The sequence below is a fragment of the Kockovaella imperatae genome (genome assembly GCF_002102565.1).
Source record: "Kockovaella imperatae strain NRRL Y-17943 chromosome Unknown BD324scaffold_23, whole genome shotgun sequence".
Lineage (NCBI taxonomy): Eukaryota > Fungi > Basidiomycota > Tremellomycetes > Tremellales > Cuniculitremaceae > Kockovaella > Kockovaella imperatae.
This window is the reverse complement of record NW_019028963.1, coordinates 30,716-58,329: the sequence shown is the minus strand read 5'-3', so window position 1 is coordinate 58,329 and position 27,614 is coordinate 30,716. Positions and strand designations below refer to the sequence as shown.

Here is a 27,614-nt window from a genome sequence, read left to right as displayed (position 1 = left end):
ACCAGTTCGATTAGCTGGTCAACTTCGCGAGCAAGGCAGATAATGCCTCGGGGATAGCTTTGCATCGGTCTGGGTTGAGATCCCAACCTTCATCCATTTTCCTCTCCACTCCCGTCCTCCGGCTAGTGTGGACGACACCACCATCATCGGTGAACAGGATCCTTCTGACGTGAGCACTTGTGAGACAAGACTTCGATGAGGCCCCAGATACACATGCCATGACGAAGGGAGACGGTGCATGTTTGGGAATGGCGCGAAGAGTGTCTGTTCGACCAAGAGCCACGGGACATTGTTTTGAGCTCTGCCTTGTATCCCCCAACTTGCTCCTCCAGGATATAGACGCTCCCTTGTTCCTTCTCCAGAGGTTGACAATAGCTGCCTTGAGCCCCTTGACCATGTCTCGGAGCTGGTCTCTTTCTTGTCGAATCGCCTGCGCAGCAGACTCCGCATCTGCCATACCTCGTTCAACCTGAGATAGCGCTTCTTGCTATCGGCAATGTTTGATTCAAGCGTTGTCTTTTCAACAATCTGGCTTCGCAATTTCTCCTGAAGGCAAAGGATTCTCTTGCTGAAGGTCATCTATTTTGCCCTGCGTGCCCTGATTGTTATCAATGTTGTGCGAAGGTAGAGCTGGTCGAGGTCGGGCCCTTTCCAGTCTGGGTTTTGCTCAGGGGGTTGATTGCATGGTCGATAGCGAGATGGAGGAAGCTGTTGGCGGGTGAGCTACTGTGGAGGATGATCACCAGGAGGCAGCAGCAGCAGCAGCAGCAGCAGCAACGAGTCGCATGAAAAGAGGCGTTCAAACCTGATATCAGGTTTAAGCTTGTTCCGGTTCACGTGAGCTCTCTCCCATTGCGCATCAAACCTGACATGAGATTTATTAAGCATATCCTTCATGAAATCCAGAAATTTGGCGGCGTCGCGCCTCTTTCCCTCACGCCTCCCTCCTATTTTTAGAGACAGACAATGAGTGATGAAATGACAGACATACACGATCAAGTGCGTATAGATGCGTTGGAGTATCATCTCACGATGGACACAATGGATTCTGAGAATGTCACGATGTACACAATGGATTCCGAATGTGTCACGATGCAGGAGCAGCATGAGTCGGTGAACCTGAAGAGGAGCAAAGGGGTGAGTGTTGCGCATCTCTGCACTTGAGAAACATTGTATCTGACAAACTTGTTTTTTGCGCCAGCGACCGGCGAAGCATGATGATCCGAAAGATGGGCAAAGATACACTCGACAAGGAGTTAAGATGGCGAATGAGATCATGAGGAGTTCTGGATACTCCTTTGTCAGAAAGAGCGTTGACTGATATGATATCCAGTTTCTGGGAACTTGGATGCCCTATGCTCAGCTTTTCTCCCTGTTGGAAACTACGCAGCATAATCACGCTCACCCACATGACCTGAGCCAAGAGATTGTGGAACTTCTCTCAATGCGTCCACGTTCTGTAGAGCTGGGTGAGTCTCGCCGTTGCGTTCATCCAATCCAACCCTCAACCGAACTCGTTGTCAAGTCCAGCGCAATGAAGCACACCGTACACGTGCTCCCAGTCTGACCGTCTCAGTTCTCGCAAAGTATCTCCAAACAGCACGCTCCGGGACTTATCCTCGTTGATGCAAGACGCAATCATGTCGCTCAACTGACAAAGCCAATCAGTTTCAACCTCCCTGTATCACCTAGAGCGGCCGATCGACTACGGGAGGTAGAGGTCCAAGGCCTCAAAATGAATGGTCAGATTTTAGACCCAACGTACGCTCAGTCAGACATTCTGAGGGTAGCTACATGATCGCGCCAATGGCTCAACCTTAGACACTACTTTATGGATTGCCTTAGCTGACGGTCAAATGCAGCATTTCGCAGCGTCTGCTTGTATATGACCGTGCTTCTAAGGGAGTAGCGACAGAGAAGCAGTTGAGGTCCTTCTTTTGATAGCACGGGGACATCCACTGATAGCTTGGAAACCTAAAACAAAGCAGGGTTTGCTCAGCGGGGAGCCTGCGTATGATCGACGCCTGTAGGACCTCCTCCCATGTCCTGAACTTATTACAGTCGGGCTCAAGCTCATGTACTTGACCTGATTGAGGATCCAGATCGTTATGGCTTTGGATGAAACCCAAGAGGGGTTATGCAATCAATGCGGGAAGGCAGAAGTAATCAACGCCGATTCATCGTATCCAATGTCAGCATTATACGGACTGTGCCGTTCAGGTACAGCAAGGGTTTTATTCCTGGAGCGATGACTGACTAGCATCGACAGCACGTCCCAACGTAGATGTCACACGCTACAACACAAGTCAAGGGCATTGTCCCTCCATCGCCTTGCTGCGATCCTTGACATCTCATGGAAGCCCATCGTCGATATCATCTCGCTAGCATTTCGATGTTCTTTGACTGTCCGGATATCTTGAAGTCGGTCTGATCACAAATGCTTATATGGCAGGGACCATTCACGGTCCGGGAGTGATGGATAAGGTCAACCATACGATAGCAAGACAATGCATGAGGCAGCTTAGGACTAGGATTACACGCAAGCCAGCTTCGGCACGGGAACCCCGTACTCGCTACCAGTAGCGAATGCGAAAAGATTATTGCCGGTGACAGTTTATCGAGTAGTGACGTGTTATTATACCCTTTCCTAGCGGAGCTCCTCCCGTAATTCCGCTACCGAAAGAGGAGTTCCGCTAGTCCCCTTGTTTTTTCCGCTACTTGGGGGGGAAGTTCCGCTAGTGGCGATCGGTCTGAAAGTGTATACAGTAATCCCGAGCTGTGTGCGCGGCTTGCCACAGCTCAACACCCATGGATGCCCCTCCAACCTCGACGTTCTTCTCTCTTTAAGATACATGTATCTTGCCTCATCGACAGGGGAGAATCTTCCAGCTCGTACTACCTGTGTGATGGTCACAATCGGAGGAGGTCACTCTAGTCATATGCATCATGTTATCAAGGTGGCCAGGGCCTCTTGGGAGCTGGAACAATTTGAGGAGCCTTTGCTCACACGATGTCATGAAATCGACCGCAAGGACGGCTACGCTTCGGAGCGATCGTACCCCGATGTGGAAGCGAGTGGATTTGCCTTGCAGCAAGTCTCCCTTCTGACACCTGGTTGTCGGTAGAGAGTCCGCTGCTTGCTCACACACTTTCTTGAAGTGCGCTCTCAGGTTACCTTATCACACCTTTATGGACTTGTAAGATCAAGTCACCAAGTCTCAGAGATGTTGACAATACACACCTTCGGAACTCCCTTGATCTCCATCAGACATGGCCAGGAAAGTCAAAGTGTCGTACTGTTCCGATAGCACACTTCGAACAATTCTTGTGCATTGGGGCTGTGCTTCTGGTCTTGAGAAGCTCAAATCATGTCGCCTCCTTCGAACTCAGACACGACAGATGTGGCGCTTGATTGAACTCCTCCCTCGGCGAGCATTTGAAATGCAATGAGCCAAGCGCAATGCGATCTTTCATTCGGTGACGCCATCAATCATCGGACGGGCGCTTGATCCGGTGCCAGGAGATCGGAATGGTTTGCTACCAAAGCCAAAGTGGCCGGTGAGCTTGAGGCGCCTTATCCTCGCGAGTGCGCCAGCTCTCGCTTCCTCATTCTGGAGCATGGTCTTATGTTACCGCTTCCTGGGACCTCAATGTCCCTGAGGCACCAAAATCTGTCGTCTTGTCCCAGCACGACTGTTCATCCTGTACTGTACGGTACACTGCTCCAGAATGACGAAGTTTCAAGATACGAAAGCGACTCCTGACCGCGATTGCAGAGATTCGATCACGGACGTCATTGAGAAGGACCTCTTCTTAACCGAGTCTTTAGAGCGGTAGAGGCCGGAGTCGAGTGAATGGAGACTCACAGTTGAGGGACCCACCGATTCCTACCTTCCATCACTTGGTGAGCTCGATGTTTGTGACAAAGGCTAATCTATGCTCCCTATTTAGGGGATCATCAGTGAATGAATTCGGAACAGCACACTGTCAGGTCCAAATCAGACATCGATCGTGCAGTAGAAGTGCAGTTTGATGGCCCGACAACAGAAAGACAGGGCTTCCAGCGTCGTCCCGCTGTCGGAGCATGTTGTGTGAAGAGGATGAAAACCGGCTCTCGGTGCATGGAGGGTTATATGTTGTGCTTTCATCAGGTAGGCATGATTCACTGCCTAGTAAGTCTCATCATGAAGGTTGAACGTTGGTCATTCCCGGTATTACTAGACCCGATGACCCTCTCCATGGACATCTTGATCAACGACTGCCCCTCTTCCCTCTTCCCAGGCTGTATTCATTCTCTCCTCGCTCACTAGAGGTTGAAATCATTCATGCACCGGAGCATTCTCCTCTGCCAATGATCACTCACCCCTTGAAGATCTTCTTCTATCTCTTCCAACCTACTCAGCGCGGGGTTTTCTCCACGAATCCTTGGTCGCCGGAAGCGCGTATCACTGCCGCGAACCTCTGCCTGAGCCACGTAAATTAATGATATCCATAGGTTAATAATGTCAGGTTAATAAAAGATCCACGTCGCTTAATAGAAAATTGGTTCAAGATATAAGGCGCTACGTATCTGCCACTTCCGCGAGCTTCTGCCTCAGCCACGTGCCACGCCATAGATTGATAATAGGTACGTGCCCTCACGAGTGCTCGAATCAGGTAACGCCGCTTTGAGAGAGAATTTGATAAGCTGGCCAAACACTGCAAGTCAGATGCATGCACGTATCCGAGCTTTGTAGCTCAGTTATTGGCCTCTGATCCTCTCATGAGGGGTTGTTGATGCAGTATTGATACGTGTCGCGCATGGTAATGCGTGCTTAGTGATACCTTTTGAACCTCAGGCAATTCCGATTAAAGCCGAAAAACTGTATATACCACGTCACTAAAATCGCCGACGTCACCGCATTCTATTTCTCCCATTTTCTTCTCCTCTTCTCCTTATCCTCTTGTCCCCATGTCCTCGCCCTACCGTGCTCGCAAGTTGAGACCATTAACAGGTGACCGTGAGCGTAAAGGCAATCAAGTCTCAGACTTCAAGACCGATGTCATCCTCTCCGAGAACAAATTGAGAAGATGCTTGCCGATTGAACGGTCGTTCACGAGCTATTCTCTTCCACAAAATCAACAGCACGCATTGAGGCTCATCCGAATGGGTCATGGCATGCCGCGACTTGTTCTACCCATTACTCTGTGCTGTCCAACCGTGCTACCGGACAACGCACGTCTGTACCCCTTCTTGTTGCGATCCCTCCCTGTACTGAAACTCGACTCTCAAGTTAAGACCCTGCATCGATGGGCACTTGGTGCGAAGCAAAACGGTGCTAATTCTATCAGAAGGATTATGAACTGGAGGCTCGACATGTCTGGAGACGACATGAATGAGTTGATGAATGATCTAGGGAGCAAGGCGGTCTGCCCCGCGTTCATTTGGCAGTGAGTTTCTGAGACCTATCCTGCTGATGTTCCGTCAGGCCTCGCATTCAGTGCTGTGCTTGCAGCTCCTCTGGCATGGCGTGTCTCATCGGCTCAACTGGTCCTCCCATCGGTCTTGAGCAAGGCGCAGTCTCAATCACCTGTCTGGGATGTATAGCCCAAAATACACCATGCAGGTTCCACCTTTCTTTCGACCGGGGTGACCATGAGGAGGTGGGTGTTTATGACTTTGCCTGCTGATGAGTTGCAGACCTGGCCCGACATTGACATCTATGCTCGACCCATGGTCGATTCTACGCATCCTATCCGTCTCGAGGAAACGATCTGGTGGGACAAGGACGGTACTTGCATTCGGATACCGCACTCATTTCCTGCTGGATGGGCTCAGCAACAGTGGTTGAGGCTGAACGATATTGAAGAGCACGGCTGAATCGATGAGCTGTCTTCTAATGCAGCCAAGAGTGACACAGAGGTCATTTGTGCTCCTCGGGAGAGCGCTGTCTCTGATCTCGAAATCTGTCTGACCCACCTAGCCCGCCCGTCATGTTGCGTCATGTCATAAGATGCTTCGAAAATCGACTGGATCGACGATCCACAAATGAACTCTTTTATCGATCCGAGTGACGAAGTACCTTCGCATTATCACAAGGCCAATCAGTTCAAACGCTATACACTGGTCCAAGCATACGAGCCTCTCCAGCAACTGTAATGCAGTACTTCGGTTCGCTACCCCTCAGAAGCTCTTCTCTTCTGCGCTTTGTCAATGGATCGATGGATTTTACATGTTCGAAACCACTGGTGTCCCTCCTATCGGCTGACGGCAAGGCAGGAGACGGCATCGTGTGATTCGATGTCACCAGACGATCGGACGATCGTCAAGGCAAATAACGCTAGCAGGTCGAGGTAAGGAGTGCGATCAAACGTGAGTCTTCTCCGGTCTGAGCTTGGTTCCCGCTGAACCGTCGACTGCTCAGATGTTGCTTCCCTCTTATGGTTCTGGCCTATCCCACGCCCCGCTCATATTTCACGTCCAACCGTGCTGGTGCCGACCATTTATCGTCACCGGCATCAAGGTCCGGTTCACCCTCGACAAGCGCTGGGCGCTCGCGGAACAGTCTCAACGACCTCTTCAGCGAAGGGATCCCCGGTCTGGTGCGTCGCGCGTTCTCTCATAGTGCGTCATTCCTGACCAGTGCAGCTCCGCGCCATGACTCCGCGGTCCACACGAAAGGCCGCAGAACCGATACGGCCACTGTGTCTGTTCGTTGAACACTCAGTCGCTATCCGCACAAATGGCACACTGATGCTGGTACAAATCAAGCAAGCATTGTTAAACCGAACATTTGATCCCATGAACTAATGCAGCATACTAGTATGGCGCTCATGCTCCTACAGGACCATCCGATGCTTTCAACCATGATAGGGACAGCCGAGCTTCAATGAAGTTGCTCATGGCATCATCGACAAGCAATAGCATGAGAAATGTCTGTCATTGCCTGATTGAGGTCTATTGGGGGTGCAGTCATATCTGGAGAGGATCATCATCACGGGCTGACCGATTACGACCTTCTGCTAGTACAGTACAGTAACAATTACTCCGGCTCTGGCCAATCTAACCCTCGGGATACCCCTGTGAATGAACCTCTGCATGTCTCTCTCGCTGCTTCTGACTCTTCTGATGTCGCCCCTAATGATGTGTCCTGGTACTGCGCCGACTCCTCTTCAGAAGCTGGGCATCTCTTATCTCGACAATCTCACATGAACGCCTTCTCTTAGCGGATCCGGGGCAGTGTTGCACCTCGTTCAACGTCTTCTGATCGAATGACTCCCGTGATGTCGACGAAGATTCTTTCCTTCTTACTACCTCAGAACGACAGCCTGCGAAGCTACGAGTAGATGCTCATTCTTCCAGCCCAAAATGTCTTGTTGTGCATACCTAGATATATCTCTCTCTCTCTCTCTGTTTCTGCCGATGATGCCGGTATCCAAAGCACTTGAGTCGCATGCTTGAATACTTTGAACCTTGTACGAAGATATTGTAAGATGGAGCGAGTCATGTCGCGATGAATTGCTTGTATAGAGTGACACTTTATACTGCACGTCAACGCCTCGACACATGCACTTCCTCTGAGTTGTTGCATCGCGAATACTACGACCCCCCAGGGGCCAAGGACAGTGTGCTTGGACTGAAATGTCCGATCATGCTGGACAGAGCTACATGCTCCCCTCAAATGAAGTATATATATGGCGCCTATCTCGCCGTCATTTCTGCGATCTTCACCGCATCTTACGCCCGATACTGTAACTTGCACTGACAATTTCCGCTCATCGAACGATTCTCCTCGAGCGAGGCTCTCCACCGCTGTAATCAGATGCCGGATGGACCAACACCACAATTGTATTCTCTTGATCTTAGATGAGATTGTGACTCAAGAGATTCGATCTGAAAGCTTTTCGACTCTAGCGCAATAAGATGCGTTCGGTCGGATCGCCGCTTATCGGATCTTCTTAGCGAATCCGGGCCTGACCTCGAGTTACCATGGGACAACAATTTGGAATGAAGAACCATATCCAATGAAACCATAAAGTGTGCTGCGCTGTTCGGACACACAAATTATTCGACGTAGGGTACAGTGGTTCAAAAATGCCTGTCGGATACATACTCTGAGCTTTGCATCTAATGTGCCGCACGTCTCTCGCAATGCAGCGCGCAATGCAGCGAAGAGGCCCACATTACCTATTGCTCATAAAGTGTGGGACGTCACTTGCACAGTACGGCACACCCTGTGCTTGCGATGGATCGATCACATACATACCCTGATCGGTCTACTACGTCCAATTGCTCAAGGATGACAGTGCCACACTAGATAGATAATCGTCGGTGGGAGCGCAAAGCGGCAAAAATTGCTCTGTGAGCCGTTTTGCAGAGAAAGATTGCTGTAACCCTTTTGCAAAATTTGCAAAAATCCTAACCCTTGTGCAAAAATCCTTAACCCTTTTGCAAAACTTCCTAACCCTTTTGCAAAAATTGCAAAATCCCTAACCCTTTTGCAAAAAATTGCGGAGTTCCTGACCCTTTTGCACAAATTTCCGCAAAGGAGTTCGTCAGACTTTTCCATTGTGCGAGACATCGGTGGCCGCCTTGTCTGCGCGATGCAGGATGCTGGAAGGTGAGAGTCGATTGCAGAAATTGCATCGCGTGATCACTTATCATTTCTAATATTGTTTAGTATGTCCCTTCTATCTTCTCGATCCGATGGATGCACGGAACACTGGATGGCTCGCTGATACTTCGGTGAGGAATACAGTCAGACTCTGTGAGATCCAGATATAAAACCCAGGACCATCAGTCGAGTGATAATTCCCATTTCTCTGACATATCAATTCTGCTATTTTGACCACTCACTCAGTCCATCGAAGCACCGATAGCTTCTCTTGGCTGAGACATCACGCTTCTTAGTTTTCTGCAAAAAGCTGACACTCTAGCAAGAAGCTGACACTTCGGCGATACTGACCCCCACTTCGCTCGCGGGATGAGACGTTCACCATAACGTGCTGTACTTTGTTCACTTTTACCGACATCATGGTTTTTGGACGAGGTCTTTTGCCAAAACTTGGAGTCGACAGATCTGCAGTTTCTTTGAGATCGAATACTACCATGACTGATTGCTGTCGGATTGGAGGTAGCAAGATCAAGTAATGTCATCACCCAATACATAGTGTGCTGCACTAATATGTGTATATTTTTGGTAAGGTCAAGTAATGTCATCCATCACTTAATACATAATGTGCTGCACTATGTGTATATTTTTGGTAAGGTTACAGGTATGCCTCAGCACTGACGTTACGTCTTGGGAATTGAGAAATGGACATTTCGAAAGGGGCAACAGGATTCTTGGAAGAAGATCAGCTCATACGATATTTTTCGACTCCAATGTCTCCAATAAGCTGAATCCGGCCCAAACACTCTGAGGTGGTGATTTAGTATATCCATTCGTCAGCTTAAATTCAGAATAACCCGATAATCATCGATTGAATTCACTGTCGTACGGCCCATTATATGTTGCGGCGACCTATTGAAAGATTCAGTTTTAGAACGGTTCAACATACCATCAGGGGTATTGATAGGGATGGGAATCCAGTCATCGCAATCAGCAACCATAAGACGCCTCTTCTTCGACAAAATGAGCTGCGTGCTAATTATATGCACCGATAGCACGCCCTCCCCATGTCTCAATCTCTTTTGACGTAAGACAATCGCCCCTCCCGCAGTCCTTGGGAATAGACAGACCGAGCTTCATGAAGAACATACTGCCGACATGTGGTAAGCCCATGTTATGACTGCACACAGTGTAGATTATGGCTTGAGGAAGTATGCGCAATCAGAAGTATGCAATGTCATGACGGGTTCTCCAGTATTTTTTGACGTTGATTGTTGGTTGCAGAGCGTTGGTGATTGGAACGAGATTGTTATTTGAAGTCTGCACCGTCGAAATGATGCACTGACAAGTTCGGTCTCCCATCTTATCGATTTATATTGAACGCTGGAAATTGGAATGTCTCAACGAGATGCACCCGCGCTCATCCAAGAATTAGCCAGACTCCCGAATCATTGGATCAATGCGGTGCGGCGAGCACAAAACTTGCCAGTTTTTGAGCAGTAACGCGAAGTCCCTGCTGGTGGCCGAGCATGTGACATTAAATGTAACAATACCTTCTTGTCACCAGCGCACAGGCGATTCCTAAAGCACTCGACGTGAACGTACTTCTGATCCGTAGCTTGTTGTACTATGTTTGCTCAATGTTTGTTCAAGATTCGGCAGGAGCGTGCTTTTGATATAATGTCGAAAATTCATTAAGCTGTAATTTGCGCATCTTGATGTGTCCATTAAATCATGTCTACAAATTCCGCTGACTGGAACTCTTCGAGCACCGCTCATTCATTAAGTGGCCACATTTCTTGCAAACTCAGACCAAAGAATTGCTTTCACAAACAATTTGAGTTGTACTTCACCTATATCGGGGATTACTTTGAGTGTATTGAGCTGTACTTCACCTATGTTTAGGATAACTTTAAGTGTATTGAGCTGTACTTCACATGGATCGGGGATTACTTTAAGTGTATTGAGCTGTACTTTAAATGTGATGCGATGCGTTGTACTGTAAATTGAGTTCTTGCACGGTTTCTGCTGCTGCCTCATTTTTCTTGCATGGGATGAGTCCTACGAGTGTTGATCCAAGGAGTAAAAGTGCGAATATCAAATTCTTTGCTGATATTGTGCTGCACACTATGAGAATATCGAGAGAAGAAAATAATTCAAATAAATCTAATTGTTTCATTGCATCGTTTGCACTTCAGGAAAAATGGAAACATGGGTCCGTTACTCCCAGACCATGCTGCACGAGCATGGCTCTCGTTGGACAAGACAGGGGTTCGGGTCAGAAGATTCCCGAGAACAGACCGCATAGCGACAGGCCCCGTCATTTCTCATAACCCGTCGCCGTCTTCATGCGGTACATTTGTGTTTTGATGCTCCTTGTCGGCGACTTACAGCACAATTACAACCATCATGTTCTTTCATGCCGGTTTCGAGTCTGCTTGGGATGTACAGCTCTTGCGAATGAATGCCAGGCCGCGAAGTTTGAGCAGTTGTTATTGATGGAGAATTCAAATTCGAATCTGGACAAAACATTCTGAGTGTTATCATGTATATCAAAGGAATTTCAAAGATGAAATTAGATATGACCCAAAAGACCGTAGGAAATACTTGTAGTCCCGAAAGCAGCTTTAATGACCTAATCCAAGTGACGCTATTGCAGCGAAACGAATCATTAGATACATTGGGTTGTACTTTAGGTTCATTGAGTCGTCCGATATGGGAGTCCCGAAAGCAGCTAAAATGACCTAATCAATGACGCTATCGCAGCGAAACGACTTATTAGACACGTCGGGCTGTAATTTAAGGTGATTGAGCCGACCAATATGGCTGGGCTATATATACATCAAGATTTTTTGCTGGTTCTGCGAAAAAATCATACATTAAACACATTGAGCTGTACATTAGGTCATCGGGAAGCACAATATTCACAAATAAGCGCACTTCAAGGGTTACTGACCCCTGTCGTCCCGAAGCGTCTCTAGATGAATGGAGCTGTAATTTTTCCGCTGATACAATTCTGGACAATAGATGGAATCTTATTCATGCTAAGTTTGTACACAACAATCGAGGATCTTTCACTTCGCGTCCGGCGTAAGAATCATCTATGTTTTAGTGGGCGCAGGGATTTCCGGTGAGACCCGGACTGTCTCTTTCAATGATAAGCCCCCGTTTCTCCTGTAAAGATACTTCCATTCCAAGTTGATATACACAGAGTCAGTTTCCGATACCTTGAGTACTCGAGGCGATTCAAACAATACGAATAAATGTTGGCAATGCCTCCCCGTGATTTCGGAATTACTCAGTGTCTGATATATCTGTGCCAAAATTGTCAAACCATAGACACGCCGGAATGAGTTGCAGTATTCCCGTGGGTATGTAAATTCTTGGGCTTTCATGCTCTGTCCTTGACTCATCACCCTGCGCTCTGTACTGAGATCCAACGTGTAATCGCAAATTCTTGACCTCCACGACTGGGATGTCCCGGAAATAAATTATGGAGAATTGTTTCCGAGGTTTGCAGAATGTGTGCCAAATGTTTTGCAAATTTTTGCAAACTATGCTTTTCGAACTTTTTGCAAACGTTTTGCAAAACTTGAATTGATTATTCGGGATAACTGAATGCAAATTGAGAAAGATTGAGAAAAATTCCTCTGCATCTTCGACAGTCCACAGCATACTTTGAGTCGAGGCCACGCTGATGCAATGGGATATGGCTGTGAATCATTGAGTTCTTCAGCCCGTGAAGTTGTTATCACTATTTATTTATGTTCACTTTGCCTCATGAGATGGTCTTCGCACAGGATCTCCAATGGATGCAGTACACTTAGCCCGCAATGGAAGAGAGAGTTTGTCAACAAAAACAAGAACCATATTTAGCCGCTTCCAGTTCAGTGGAGTCGCAGATGTCCATCACAGAAACACGCGGAAGTATTAAGTTCTGCGCCTCAGGTGTCGGGACTGTATAAGATCGCTCAATAAACCACCGAGGCATTGGTCTAGCGAGTTATGTATGTCATGTATCTCCGGTCAATACCTGGGATAGGATCGTTATTTATTCGCGCGAAATACTTTGATTTACCTGTGGATCAACTGAAATTGTTTTGTGGACTCATCTGTTATTCAACAGGAATTGTGTCATGGACTACTACTGCATGGCCTGCAAATAATAAAAAGCTTATCCGATCGCCTGCTCAGGATCTCCATGAGACCCAACCGTTGACGGCAACCCAAACTCCCTCGCACAAGCACTGCTCAGACTTGTAAATCGCAATTGTCCGTCCGTGTCAGACCACGAAAGGCCGAGAGAAAAAGGACTCATGTCTTCTGCCGAGCAGATGAATACTGATCAGTCTCATAAATTTCCTCGTGCTCCATCTATGAGCGGTCAAGTGAAGAGGGCACGTCATGGAGACTCGTTGGAACGATCGCTCGTTTCCATGGGTTGTTCGCTCATTTGTCTCCATTTATCAGCTCAGGAATCGCCGGGACATCACATCTAATCACCTAGCACCTGCTAGAAAGGCGAGAGAGGAGCCCACTATAAGTTCTGAGGGCCGTGTGCCGGATTCTTACGAGATGATAAGCAAGCTCCATCCGAACAAAAAGCTGTGGATCCTATTTACATGTTTACAGTTCCAGCCAAACATGCAGCATGATCCCATCTTATAGACAGTGCGTTGACAATGAAGGACCATGGATGAGGTTCAAGGACGGATCGCGGGGAATATAAAGGAGTATCGGGGATCAGACTGGCGATACACATCGTTGAAGCATGATCAGGTAAAGATGAATCAGACATGTGAGGGTAGAAGCTCCAGTGTACTGTTGACGTAGGTCGCTTTGAGAACGACTGGTTGTCGTTGTCTACTCAGACTTGAGATTGTCAAAATTTCCCTCGAGATTGACTGAGAAGGGGATATTGCACATCATACCGGGTAAGGAAGGAAGGGAAAGCAAAGTCGGGTTCGTGAGGTCGACCCCTGGAGACCGGATGCCAGAGTGGCGGAGAATCGTCCAGTCGTGATCGGAAACCAGTTGTCGGGTTGTTGGGTTCCTGCGACCGCCTATTCAAACAAGGTGGAAAGCTGGTCTTCAGATTGGTTCGTCAAATGCGCTTGCTAGCCTCGCAGACGACTCTGGCCAGGCGCTCAAATGGCAGGGCTGTCCCTTTCGATCGATCATGAGAGCCTGCATGACTGCCTTCATCCGGCGGTGCTGAGCCTTCAGAATGTTTATGGGTTAATCACTCCCTTGCCTTCAGTTCCTGCTGGAGAATGAGAGTCTTCAGATTAGCCAGGCTTCATCGATTACAGAAAATGGGATCAGGCTAAAGCCGGCAAGGGCGAGGCTGGAGCAGGACGTCAGAAGATTGCAGATCAATGGGTGCATCAGGTGATACATACACAAGTGACATCCATCCTACTCTCATGATACTGCACAATCCATGGTCGAGCGGAGATGGCGGGCATGACCGAGGGTCAATGACCGAGGGTGGCTGGACAGGAATGCTCCGGTTACTTGACAGGATTTAATATATATATGGTACAAGTTACAACGGTGTTCGACATGGATTGATAGTTCCTCTGTCTTCCCTCTGCCTATTGCGTGACTTGTCGAGAACATACAAGCATCTGGCTATAACCATCCCCTTCCCTGACACCTACATAAGACTCGAGCTGGATTCTGAGCCATGTTCGTAATTTATGCGTCGCCTGATCTTGACAGATATCATGGACAATAATCATGCGAAACAAGGGAAGAGAGCGAGGGGGATGCACGGTTTTTGACGGTCGTACCAATGATGGCAGTCGTAGCATTCACAGTCTTTTCGCGATCGTCGCCCATGTCAACGGGATCTGGGTCTATCTTCGGCAGTATGCTGAAGTGGTGTGAGGCAATCAATATGGCAAGAACATGGAAACATTGGGTTAATCGAAGAGTCACATTCAGGGTGGTGAGCAATCTTGAGCGAGAACAATGACGGAGAGCAACGAGTGGAACAACACGGCTGCGGGAGGTATGAGTGCGAGAATCAGCCGAGTTTGACCTAATCAGAGACGCTGAGGGGATTGGGGCGTTCACTGGTGACTACAGTATACTGTTCCCGACATGGAGATGCATGAAGATTGAAAGACCCATATTTCGTAAGGGTTTCCTGAGGGGTCAGATGGTTCAACAGGGTTTGCGCAATAAGTCCATGTGGATATTTAGAATAAGTGGCGTGATGAGATCGTTGGAGACCTCGTACGATAAACAGCCATTGCGTGAACTCTCTGCCAGAGACTTTCCGAAAGAAAGCCACGCGCAAGCAGGTATGGGAACGTCAGATCGATTACCGTCAGAGCAGGCTCGGGACCATGACTTACCTGGATGGTTGTCATAATTTATGTCGCCAGCCTTTTGCAGAATAAAGAAGTGACTTTCTTGCGGAGTATAGATCCCTGTCCCGAGTCTCATGAGAAAGGTTCAAGGGAAGCATCACCATGCTTGCTTGATCTCAGAGCGTCTGCTGGGTTTGCCTTGAGTGCATCCGATCTCAGGGACCTTGTGTCAGATGACGTCAACAAGCATCAACCTCCCTACGCGTTCCCAGGAGAATCATTGAGGAGAATCCGTCTGAGCGACACTTTTGCCTCGCCCGAGTTCCATCGCTCAAGCATTTGGGTTTATTTTTCGAGCATAGCGGAGGAGCCGATGCTCAATAAGGGGGAAGCTAATCAAATTGTCCAGCAATGGGCTCACAGGTCTTCTTATCTTTCGCTGCTTCAGTACTTTCGGGCCTCCACTCGTCAACTCTGACATGAAGACAATCTTAATTAGCTCATAAAATTACCTACCATATTCCTGGTAGCCTCATGGCCCAGTGATGATCGGAATTGTAGCCTCCTGGCACCTGAGAGCCGACTCGTATACGGATGCCGTGAGATATCGAATCTTCGGGAGTGGAGTAAAAATGCCTACGTGTGAGGACTCGAGACAGTCGTATTCTTTGGAGTATAACGTTGGTCAGCCCGTCGAGAGGTGTGGACAGAACTCAGGTGTATCTTCATCTCACACGGGACGAGGTGGAGGGTTGCTTGAGTCGGGGACATTGATGGGTACTATCACGAAATATTCCAAAATGAATGATCAACACGGACTCCAAGGCAGTGGATACTTGATCACTCACTTCCTCGATCGGTATGAGAATGTACGTCGCGATGACCGCAGTATGGCCAAAGGGCCAAGGTTTCCCCGGGTGGTAGCAGCAGGATCAATCCATACAACGAAGATTTCAAGACAAAAGCAGCTCTGGCGTAGCTAATCCAGGTCAACCAAAATCGTAAAGGAAAGCACAGGTAACTTGCCTGATACTTCGACATCGTCCATCATCGTGTTATGTCCCAATCTCAGCGCAGCCACGATCTGCATTCGACGCGTCTTCAAAGCCGGGAACCAATCTTCGCCCGACGATCTAGGCAGTCGAAGAGGTATCTCAATGTCGGGACTTGGACCGCCAGGTCTTGTTCTCTTGTTCTCCCTCCCATCATCTCCACTCGAAATCCATCTCTCTTTGCCACTTCCTTCAAATGTGGGCCAAGAATCGGTGAGGCTCGCTGAGATCGTGTGTCTACTCAGGAGCTGGGCATGATGAACAAGGTCTCCATGTTCTTCTATACTTCTTGACTACCTATGCCAGGCAGTAAGGCGTAAGATTGAATAGCTCATCAGACCGACAGTTCGGGTGCATTCGAGTCATCAGGGTTCATGGGTCATTAGGGTACTCGGGCCATCAGGATATCGGAATTTTAGTAGTGCATCAGTAAGGACAGAGGCGTACTGTGAATCAGGCCCACTGCAAGCTTGTCTGCAACAATGTGGATAATTGCAATTGCGTAGAACCGCGGGCTAAAGACAGGGCGTGCGGGTCACACGAGGAACTGTCAGCACTTGAAAGAGCGTGCCCACTAGAAAGGCCGTGTTGAATGTCACCAACGGCGTCGACCTGACGTGTCTAAGGAAATCATTCTCAGCGATTGACAAACATGGAAGATCCTGCATTGAGGGGCATTTTAGGCCTTCCATGCTCATCGCTCATTGTCTGTGCCAATTGCGAGACCAATCGGGTCATGCAGAAAGCCAGGTCACCTGGGGCCGGATCCTTTCAGCTCCGCATCGATTGAGAGTCTGTCCCGCGCGTTCTGTGCGATGAGTCGTCAGGAGTGAACTCTACATCCTCTTCTGTCGCACGAGTGTGAGACGGTCTGGAGCAGGCAGGACTTTTGGGTACGTCCGGTTGGGTCATAGAGCGTCTGGGCATACGAGACCCCATCGACTCACGGTATGAGTCAGATCACCACTCACTCACTCGTGCTCCAGCTCCTTTGGATTTCTTCGCACCCAGAGGCTGACATTGGATCTGCCGTTCGTTGAGAATGGAGTCTTACGAACGGCTGCTCTACGCCTTCTTGAGGGGTTGTTGGGTCGGTTGCGCATCCTCTGTAGTCGCCGAGATGATGGCGGGTGACTTGCAAGAGAGAGCTCCAGGAGACAGAAAGAGTTGTGATGAAAGGTAAAGACATTAAGGCGGCGTATCTATAGGAGGTCCACAAATATATCGGCGTGAGTCGTGTGAAGACTCGAAGGGCAGGTGGTGAAGAGCTTGTACAGTATGAGCTAAGTGACGGGATTCTTGCACGCTTACTACGTAACTCCTGTCACCCTCCGCTATTCACTACTGTATTGTACTTTGTTTCTCAGTTTTGGGTCCTCGCCATATGTGTTCCACTCCATATTTGTCACTATTCGGTTGTCACTGTGAATACCCCACTTCGTATTCGTCACTCTACGGTCGATTTCACCTCACTGTCGATCGGAATCAATAGCCTTCATCTGATGATAGATCGTATGGTTTCCACTTTGGACGAATGCACATTACGCTTGCATTGCCATGGACCAAACGACGAGTGTTCTGAGTTGCCAAGGCTTCTATGACCATTTCGGCTCCATCGTCCTGCCTCTTTGAGCCCTCTTACGTGAAAGTCTGTCTCGCTCACCCTCGTTCATCTCCCCTGCACCGTACCGAGACTCAGCTTAACAAGTTTGATAAGGCTCGTGGAGCCACCGGAGGAGGCATAGGCTAATGACGACCCAGCTGACGGCAAGATGGTGCAAGTCTCGAGGCTTTCGCGGTAAGATTCGAGCGATCCCAGAAAGGCGTGCCGAACCGAACGAGCAGCAGGGCCTAATAGACCAGCCCCAACTTCAGCCCGATAACCGCCCAAGATCGAATCGAGTCCGGCCACAGCAGATCTGCGAAACTCTTCGATGTCACATCTTGCCTGGATAGCTACGTCAGGCGCCAGCATCTGTAGCGAGATGTTGATGACATCTCGACCTACTAAGTGGATCGCTTTGTGTACCTAGCCGTCCGTCCAGCTACACGGACGCCGTATTGCAGTGCACTTCGTGCATCTTTGTTCCCTAGAGCTGGAAGCCGTCATACGGTCACTCGTGGGGCTCACTATCACCGTAGCACCCTGTCATCCAGGGAACAACCCGGTTCAAGAATGACCTCTCGCACTTTGAACACCTAGTAGATTTGCCGTTGGGCTGACTACGGCCTCTTTTGTTTCAACCTGTTGTGTGCTGTACAGGTTAGCTCCTCCGGCTTCGAAGCCTGTGACTCACGTTTTTCACGCTCCGCCCAGCTGGGCAGCAGCTCCTCTGAAGGTGAACTCCGTCATGTTAGCCTAGAGCGTACCTACTACATGGGTGAGCCACCGACCCGCGGAACTGGATAGCCGTTGGACTCACACAGCTCTGTGTCGTTAGATGGCGCAGCCGCTTTTATGCCCCCCCCTCGTCCCCCTCCTCACCTTTCAGTCCGAAGTCGACTCCTTCAGAACTGCCCAGCATCGCGACAAGCACCGGATATCTCAGGTTGCTTCTCACATCCCCTATCTAGTGCCGAAGTCAGGGGGAAGCCACCACCGAGGATTCGGCAGATGAGGTACGGGTCATTTCAGTCTCCAGTTGATCATGAGCTGGTTACAAACCAGAATCTGATGGTCGGGGTGGAGCATGTGGGAATAAAGAGAGATCACCGAGGCCAACAGGTCCAATCTGAGGAGGAATTAAGAGGAAGTACGGGACGGTCTAGGAAGATCAGCATCAGAGACCGATGCCGTGAGATGTGGTGGTGATAGTCGGTATGCATGAATTGGCGGCAATGGGAGGGGAGCGACAGCCAAGAGAGGCCTAGGGGTGGGGAAGGGTGGCGAGGTGGAGCGGAGGGTGATACTGCGAGCAAGAGGAGAAGCTGGAAGCTCAAAATTCAGTCGTTCATCCAGCCTTCTGACGCTGGTGATTCGCTCCTCCTTGTCTTGCTTTGCCTTCATCAACCTGCATTCCAGTGCACGATGCTCAGTTGAGAGACTCGCGGCTGACGCGTCAGGACTCACCTCAAACGGTAAGGGCAAAGACCCGGCTGGACGCGCAGCCGAGAAATGGTCGATCACAGTCTGTCAGCGCTGGGGACTGTCGAACGGCTTGCCGGTATAGATCTAAGAGATGTGAAAATCCCACGGAGGAGCAGGCCTTTCTCTGTTGTTCCCTTATCGATGGAGGTGATTTTGGCTTCCAAAAGTGGCCGATCCTTAAATTTCCTTGACGATGATTCCTGTGAGGCGTCTGTTCGTACCGAAATGGGGGCGCTGAGAGATGCAGACGGCTCCTCGAAGTCAAAGGTCTGCGGAGGGGAGAGGGAAGGAGTGAGGAGGAGAGGGGGGTTGTCCAGCTGAAGGTGACACCGCTACACGGCGGGGGCGGGAGTGGCGCAGATAGACTTGCAGCCTCTCCATCCATCCATGCATGGAGGGTGCTGGGGGCGCATCGATGCTCATATGCAGAATTCTCGATGGGATGAACAAGAATAAGAGATAGGTTGAATGACGTCGTTTAGGCTGTACGCGATGGAATGACCTACAGCGATGTGGTCTGGGAGGGGAATGGTGTTTGGGTATAGAGTGGTCCCTTTTGTTCGACATCCTCCCTGGAAGGATATGCTCTGACTCTCGATATGCATCGAAACTGTTTGTTATCCCTCGTGAAGTCGACCTCATCAGCGACAGATTGGGGTTCGCATCAACGGCTCTTTCCATTTGTAAATGTAGGAAAGTAGACATCTAGCCATGAACTCGAGAGACGATCGACCATGAAGACGTTATGAGCAGAGCCGAAAGCGGCGAGAAGGATAGGAGCTTGGCCGTCGAGATACACAGCCTTGGTGTCTGCCAGCAGAGTCGACCGTAATGAGGGGTGTGTGCTGGCGATCGGCGTTATCTCATAATGCCGTTAGTGGCAGCGAAGTGTCATCGCGCGGTTGAGCAAAGGGGGAGATGTCCCGAGGATGTCTTAAATTCTATTAACCTATTATTCCTTATTAACCTATCTTGAACTAATTTTCTATTAAGCGACGCGTATCGTCAATAATAACTAAGCTTCTATTAACCTCACAATATTAATCTACCATCAATCTATGGTGTGGCACGTGGCTCAGGCAGAAGCTTGCGCCTTATTAACCTAGGACCAATTTTCTATTAAGCGAGGGGAACCTTTTATTAATCTGACGTCATTGTCATCCTGAAAACGTGGTTTTCGGAACAGGACTGGAAGTTATGAACTCATTGCTGGTCCACTGGTGGCAGGTAAGAGGGCAAGATATAGCCTCGGATGATGTTGGCTGCTCCGGGACACCGGAATACATACATACTATCTCTGACGATCCCAAAAGTACACGATTACAGTGTGTTACGTCTCGAATCCATAAATAGCTTTGGCTCGCGTTAATGGATCATAATCAAGACGTCGTGTCCGTCATTACCGCCAGCTGAGTCCGCAAGAGAGTAAATCTATGGTTGCCAAGTTGAATATCTACCTTACATGCCACTATTTGGAGCGCCAAGTAAAGCAAGCTTTGAAAGAGAGCGATGTTCCACTCACATCGTCATAATGATACAGCTCTGCAGATCGAGGTGAACTACGATGTTTTATGTATTGATCTGTGATACTGAGTGAGCGGGCAAGGTAGCTTGATATCGCTTGCATCTCCCGTATTGTGGATGATCTCCCATGGGCCATCAATTTCTTTGAACAGTAAAAGACTAATCAGCTTGTAGTCTTCCCTTAATGAGCCTAGATACATACTTGTCACTTCGTCCATCCTGTTCGGATCTCGATGAAAGATTCGCTTGACTGCGTGGAGTGCTGGCTTTTTGACCCCACATGGAAGGGCGTTGTACTGAAACAGGCTTTTCATATGTTGGGAAATGAAGGGCCAGAACGACCCAGATATCGCGAGGGGTGTGGGGTGTGCTCAAGGACTATCTGAGACCAGTTTGAGACATGAATCGTTGTCAGAGATCCACTTGTATGCAATCATGAGTGAGGAATGTACATCTTATACGGTCTCACGTCATGGACACTATGAATAGAGGATCAGCGAGTTGTGCAAGATGTCAAATGAGTGAGGACCTGAGCTTGATCAGCATGATCCTTAAATCTAGGCCAGGGTTTCGGAAGGATCTTTGTGTGCTCGTCAATCGTCGCGTATACTGAGCTAGAAAGAGCGATTGAGGGGACGTGACAGTGAAGACTAAGATAGAGCAGAAGGTCGAAGAACAAGCAAGTTGGTAGGTACATTGCAGCTTAAAGGCCTGTAAGACTACCCGTACATGAACAGAAGAGAGAGAGAGGCCGAGTGTGGAAAGTCACAGCAAGGCTGATATTCAGATCGAACTGTGAGAAGGTACAGGATTCCTCGAGCGTGAGCCTGAGCGTATTTGTCAAGTTTACGGCTGAAAGAATCGGGTCCGGGCTTACACTATTTGCTTGTTCGGAGACAGCCCATCGATTGAGCGCACCAGTTCGGACGAGCTGAACTGTGCCATTGCTGGTGATAAGGTGAATATGGTGCATGCGGGCAGCAGATATGACACGCATAATTCATGAGGCTGGCCAGAAACAATGGGTTGATAGGAATTGGGATGAATGGGGAGCGACGGAAGCAAAGCCAAAGGCAACCGAAATCTTTTTATAGCTTTGCGCGTCTCTTGCACCGGCAAGAGCCCTGCTGTACACTATGGTCTAAACACAGACCATGAAACGCACGACGAATCAGTCCACCAATCAGACAGTTCCATTGGTGATAGACCGCAGGATTATCACATACTGCAGTCGTCTGAGTCCTAAAGTACATGAAGATATATGTAATTTGCGTGAAAGTCACGTACTACCACTGCTCGGCGCGGCTGAATGAATCAACACTTGAGCCCTACGTGAAGGAATTCCCGTGGATCCCTCCGAGCGATGGATGTTCTGGCCCGAATCACGCGTGTAAGGTCAACTTGGAGGTTGAAATGAAAGACACAATAAGGGTCCATCCCGCTGAGAAGTCGAACAACCTTCATTCTATGCAATGGCACACCCATGACGAGACCGACTTGCATACACAACATAGACTTTCGAGCATGGCGATCTCGACGAGGAGTATAAGTGGCTCTGTGAGGCGGCGCCGGGAGCTACAAGGGTGCTGATGACTCATCCGGACAACAGCGTCAGGCAGAACAGTTTTCAACATTTTGATGTCATTTCCGTCGACTTTCTGGAAAACCGTCATAGTCTCCAATATCAATGTATATTAGCTGTGGCGCACCTGCCCCGGTGCAGAGGACTATAGCACACCTCTTTGTTGGCACCAATAGCCCCCCAAGACTGTTCATTTTCTCGTCAGATTATCATTTTGACTAAACTATCCGATAAGCCTCGTACCGGGTTTATTACCCTCAATGGTACAGCGCAGAGTATGACGACAGATTTGCCAGAGATTTTGGTGCGAGATGGCTTTGGTTCGTGCCACAGTCCATCAGAGAATTGGTCGGAGTCAACTCCTCTTTTGGACGACTCGATTCAGTGGTTCATTTCAGGACGGACACCACATACGATCGGTTGTCCAGAGCACGTCAGTCGCAAGCCGTCATCTCAAGTCGGATCGCATGCACAGTGTCGAGCCACCACCCCTCTGGATACTACTGCTCCACACTCTCCGTTCCTGCCTGGGTGAATGATAACTTATCGCATTCTCACAGCATCCCGCCCATATGGTATAGATCTCGTTGCAACTTGCTTGAAATGTGCCATAATCTAGGTGAGGGAGGGGGCAGGGTGGAGATCTAAGGAATGAGTCTGACTTCACTGGTAGGTAACCTCAAGGAGGAGCCGACGATTTGAGGCGATGAGCGGCTCGGGGTGCAGGAGCACGTACGCTGCCGTCGAATCTGGGTTGACTTCGATTTGCTGTTGGACCTGCATGACGGTCGACGCTCACAGAGTTCGATGACCAGAGTCTCGCCGAGTCAGAAACATTGGACGGGCAGTACTCGGCGCTGCATCCGCCTGCGCTTGTGGATGTCCCTCAGTCGGAGCCAGGATCCGGGTCCATGAGTACGGCACATGCACAGCGGTGGTGGCAGCCAACGTATGATGACGGTGACTAATTGCGCGAGTACGTAGATGTGGTTTAAGCGGGTTGATGCATGATAGCGCCCGGTACTCGGCGCAGCTGGTCGTTCCGAGTTTGATATACACGCCGAACAGGCCGTCCCCGTGCTTCCCCTGTTCTCTTTCTTTCATTCTATCATCCTATCTGGAACGAGGAGAGGTGTTCGGAGATTGTAGTTCATCGTCTCGAGCAGTAAGATTTCGATTCCCGCAACGACGTCAATTCGGTCTCTCACGCATGACATCAATGGTCACGGTCGGACTATAGTGATCACTATCCAGATATGCAGTACCCAGGCTGACCTACAGATTTCTTCGTCGTTCCGGGACCGTCATCGCCGTTATTTATTGACCTTTTGGCCATACTACAGGTAGAGATAAACAAAAATGGATTTTGCGTAGATATTGCCGTTTTCAAGTCCCCTTCTGTAGTCTTTTTAGGACCAAAACACCCCAATAGCCCCTGCCCCAATGCATTTATTGATGATGGATGGCTTTTAACCACCGAAAAAGTACACTTCACGCATCTGCCGGAAGCGGTCTCAGACCAAGAGCTGCGGGCATTTCGGCTGCCAACCTTGGGCGGCAGATGCCGCTACCTACTGTATGCGAGTCAAGTCGCCCAGGTATTGATGGTGCTCCCATTGTGAGCGATTCGCGGTAGTGGCCCACTCGTCCAACACTTCTCCCCCGTAGCTCCCTGCCGATGGTGAAGCGGGGATCCTCATCTGCCATAATGCTGCCCATATGAGTGGGCGGGTGCGAAATGAAACCATCCCAACTGACACTGCTCAGGCTTGTGGATACCAGAGCGATACAGGAGCACGGCTGTCCCATGACATAGTTCTCCCACACTGAGTCACCTTCGCTTTGTGGAAATGAGATGGTCACTGCAGTCGTCATAATCTCAACTTGACGGATTTAACGAGCAGTCAAGGGTAAAGAGAGAATTCTATTGGGGACAACTCGCGAGTATCACTCACAGTCCGCTACTATCAGCCAGAAGGATCGGGCAGAACTGACGTCAGGTGGCATGAAGGCGGCTGACACAAGCGATCGGACCCAGGCGTAGTGGTTAATTTGGATCGTGTCATCAGGTGTTGAATCGCCAGCCGTCTCGACGTCTCGTGCGATTTCTCCGCTCTGTCACCAAATTCAAGAGATGTGGTTACTTAGTTCCCTTGTGCGCTCAGAATGACTTTAGCGAAACACTTGCTAGGTTTAAAGGGGCTCATTCTCCTCTCAGAAAGCATTCGTCGACCTATAGGGGATTTGAGAACGGAGAGATGGCGATCTGATTGCCCTTGTGTATGCCCGGGAGAATAAAGGTCACAACATAGAATCCCAAGGATGACGGTTGACCACAGAGCCGGAGACGAGAGTGTTATGGGATGGTTATGACTACTGCATCGAAACCTATGCTGACCCTTTGGTCAATGTCTCGGTGCAAGGAGCAAGAATGCCCTGAATACGGATGACATTGCGACTCGGGATCTGCTCGACATCTCTTATGAGCTCCCATTAATGATGGCGATACTACTTGGGTATGTCAATCATGTCAGTCAACTGGCTTTTTTACCGCATCAGCGGCTTTCCATAGTACTCCATTGTGGGACGTACTCGAATTCTGCTTCGAAAAGCAGGGTACAGCCTCGGACGCTTGTCGCGAAGTTTACAAGGCAACAACCGAGTCGAAAATCGACTTACACTGCGTCTCGACACCATATCGGACGGTTCAAACACAGAGTTTTGACCAAAAGACGCATTCATAGGCAGGAGCATCGATCTATACCTGGCCCCATACGTCAGAAGGCCTGGACTCCCTGGCAGGGACAGATCCTCGTCCACCAGCCCAATATCATGGGCTACTATAGGTGGATAGCGTCCGCCCTAGTGTCGAGATCAGAGGTAAGTTGGCGTCAAATCTCATGCATGCAAGCAGAATGTGACGCAGAGGACATGAAAAATATGATAGAGAGTAGGATGGGATTCAGAGAAGGAAGTAGAGGTTCCGGAAGCAAAATTTCGGCCGGCCGTGATTTTATGATAATTAACCCTGGTCATACTCGTCATCTACTCTATACCTTGACTGCTTTGTTACCGTAAGTACACTTTAATCCACATCTTCTTCCTGCCCCTATGCAGTATAATTAGTTGATAACCTTCAAAACCCTACGTATCACAGACAGCTCTTACCGATAAGCTTTGTCGTTACTCAACCTCTTGAGATGCAAAAGTCTGCCAGTCATGGTGATGACAAGGCTTGAACGAAAGTCCAAGCTAGTGGACATGAGGGGATTATGATTCACGAACTGCAGAGTGCCTGGGATTGGTAAACGAACAGAAATGCTGTGGGGTGTGAGAAAGTGCAGGGAACCTCGGGGCAGGTCCTAAGTGATCTATTCATATCCGACCGTACCCTGTCTGAATTGAGAACTAAGGACTACACCGGACGTCCATCATAACAGGGACCGTCCTTGAACGTTCACTTAGTCTCACCCTGTCTATTCACTTCGAAGGTAACCACAACGATATCTCTGCGATGGTCGTGATGAGGCCAGCGTCATTGACGCCCAACTTTTCGTTCCTTGGTACACTTTCGAAAGCATCGTTTTGACAAGGCAGGAGGAAAAGCTAATGCAGGGATAGCTGGCACATGTTCGAGAATGTCACACTCTCCGGATATGGACTTCCATGTACCTCTTTCTCAAACTGGGCCGTCGGGTGAAAACAATCTGGAGGCTCGGGAAGGGCGGAGGAGGCATTTTTCAGCTAGGCCCGGAAATGGTCATATCGTCAGTTGGAGCACCATTCAGGTCTGTATCTTCGTCCAGATTCGAGCTTGAACCAAGTCTGAGGGTCGAGCTCTCCCACATCAGGTCCTGACCCTCGCTGAACACTCCCGCATAGCAACGTGCGAACCCTCCTGCCAGGAAATCCGAGATTATAGACTCTTCATTACACGGCAGATCCCGTTGCACACACTTGCCCACTTACACTGAAGACCTGATTAAGTATCGGGTGTTATCCTCGTCCAGGACACCGCAGACCGGATTTGGTCAAATGCGTCTTAGCTGCTCATTCCATCATTATGGCGGATCCAAATGCTGAGGGGCCGTGTGGCACGAAGTATCGTTGTGCTATGCCAAAGGCTGTCTTGTGAGGGAAGCATTCAAATGTTCGGTCATGGGCACGGGAGCTCGAATATGTGGTAGAACGGGACGCTGGTATTGTATGCCTCCTAGCGATGAGTACATGCGTGGGCTTTGAGCTGACCAGGTGGATCTCCAGTTCATGAAGCCTCCTATCCAAATAAGACCCTGGAGCTGGATAGGTATGGCATGGCATGTCTTCAGCGGTTTTTCTCACGGTTCCCAGCAGAAGGGGACTGCCCGGATGCACATGTACAGGGATTTACCCTTGTCACCCTCAAAATTCTGATGACTTCTGGGATTCGAGTCGTATCATCACTCGTATAGGTAGAGGCTGTAGAGCTCGTCACCTTTTAGCCGACAATGCATGCTTGCGGAGGAGAACACGGATGAGAAGAGACTCAGTCAGTCAAGAATTCAGTCTCCCGCAACAGTAATGACGTCGCAGAAGCCAGAATGCTACTGGATGACACTGGTTGCAGGATGGCTGCATGCGTGCCATCCCTTTTATCCCGAGCTCGTCCGCGGCTCCTTCGACATGGGTAGCAAGGGTCTTAAAATGGTTGAATCTTTCGAAGGCCAGAGCAGGCAGTAGATGGGTCTCAGAAGGATCTCTCGGGTTCTCAGATTCCATTCACACCCACTGTTGAGCTATGCATTGCACATGTATTGATGTATTGTAAACCAATTGATACAAGGATGCGTCTACCGCCAGCCTTTTTTGATAACTTTTCCCGCCACTTCTACATCAACTTGAATTTTCCACTTCGCCACCCTTACGTAACTGGGCTCCATGGAACCAGTCTCTCTTCAGGCGCCACGCACAACAAAAACAAAACATCAAAACAACGCGTCACGTATGGGTCTCTGTGACTCGTTCCTTCTACTGGAATACCATCCATGACTGGGACTGTAAAGTACACGTCGTCAGTGCCGAGGATTCCGACGCCATGCTTGCTCTCGGAGTCTTTATATAGTCCGCACCGAGACAGACATCAACCTCAGAGATTGCTTCAGGGTAAGTCGGGGCGTTTTGTCTTCTATCAAGCCAAACTGTCCTGAAGGCATGAGATGCATGCGCGCTTTTTCCCTTCAAGATTGGAAGGCCTATGGGGTGCTCGTCCACTGCATCACTATTTCATGCGGTGTTCATAGAGTCCTATAGTCAATGCCCATGCCGTGAGAGCGCGATAACGATACGATCAAAATCGGCAAATCGGGACCGGCCCAGCTGTAACCAGTATCCTAAAACCCCGCTGGGCGTCTGGCTAAATGTGTGTTAAACGAGTTCCAAACACAATGATAGCCCTGCCCCTTTGCAAAAGATTACGGT

The 27,614-nt window shown here is 49.3% G+C and overlaps 1 protein-coding gene across 1 annotated transcript; it reads left to right on the top strand.

Moving 5' to 3' along the window:
* Positions 1 to 4,951: 4,951 nt before the first annotated feature.
* On the top strand, positions 4,952 to 5,860 carry BD324DRAFT_654210 (hypothetical protein; the record flags this gene model as incomplete). Its single annotated transcript, XM_022018768.1, has 3 exons — positions 4,952 to 5,430; positions 5,469 to 5,643; positions 5,681 to 5,860. The coding sequence occupies 3 exons, from the start codon at positions 4,952 to 4,954 to the stop codon at positions 5,858 to 5,860; spliced, it is 834 nt and encodes a 277-aa protein (XP_021867714.1).
* Positions 5,861 to 27,614: the final 21,754 nt, after the last annotated feature.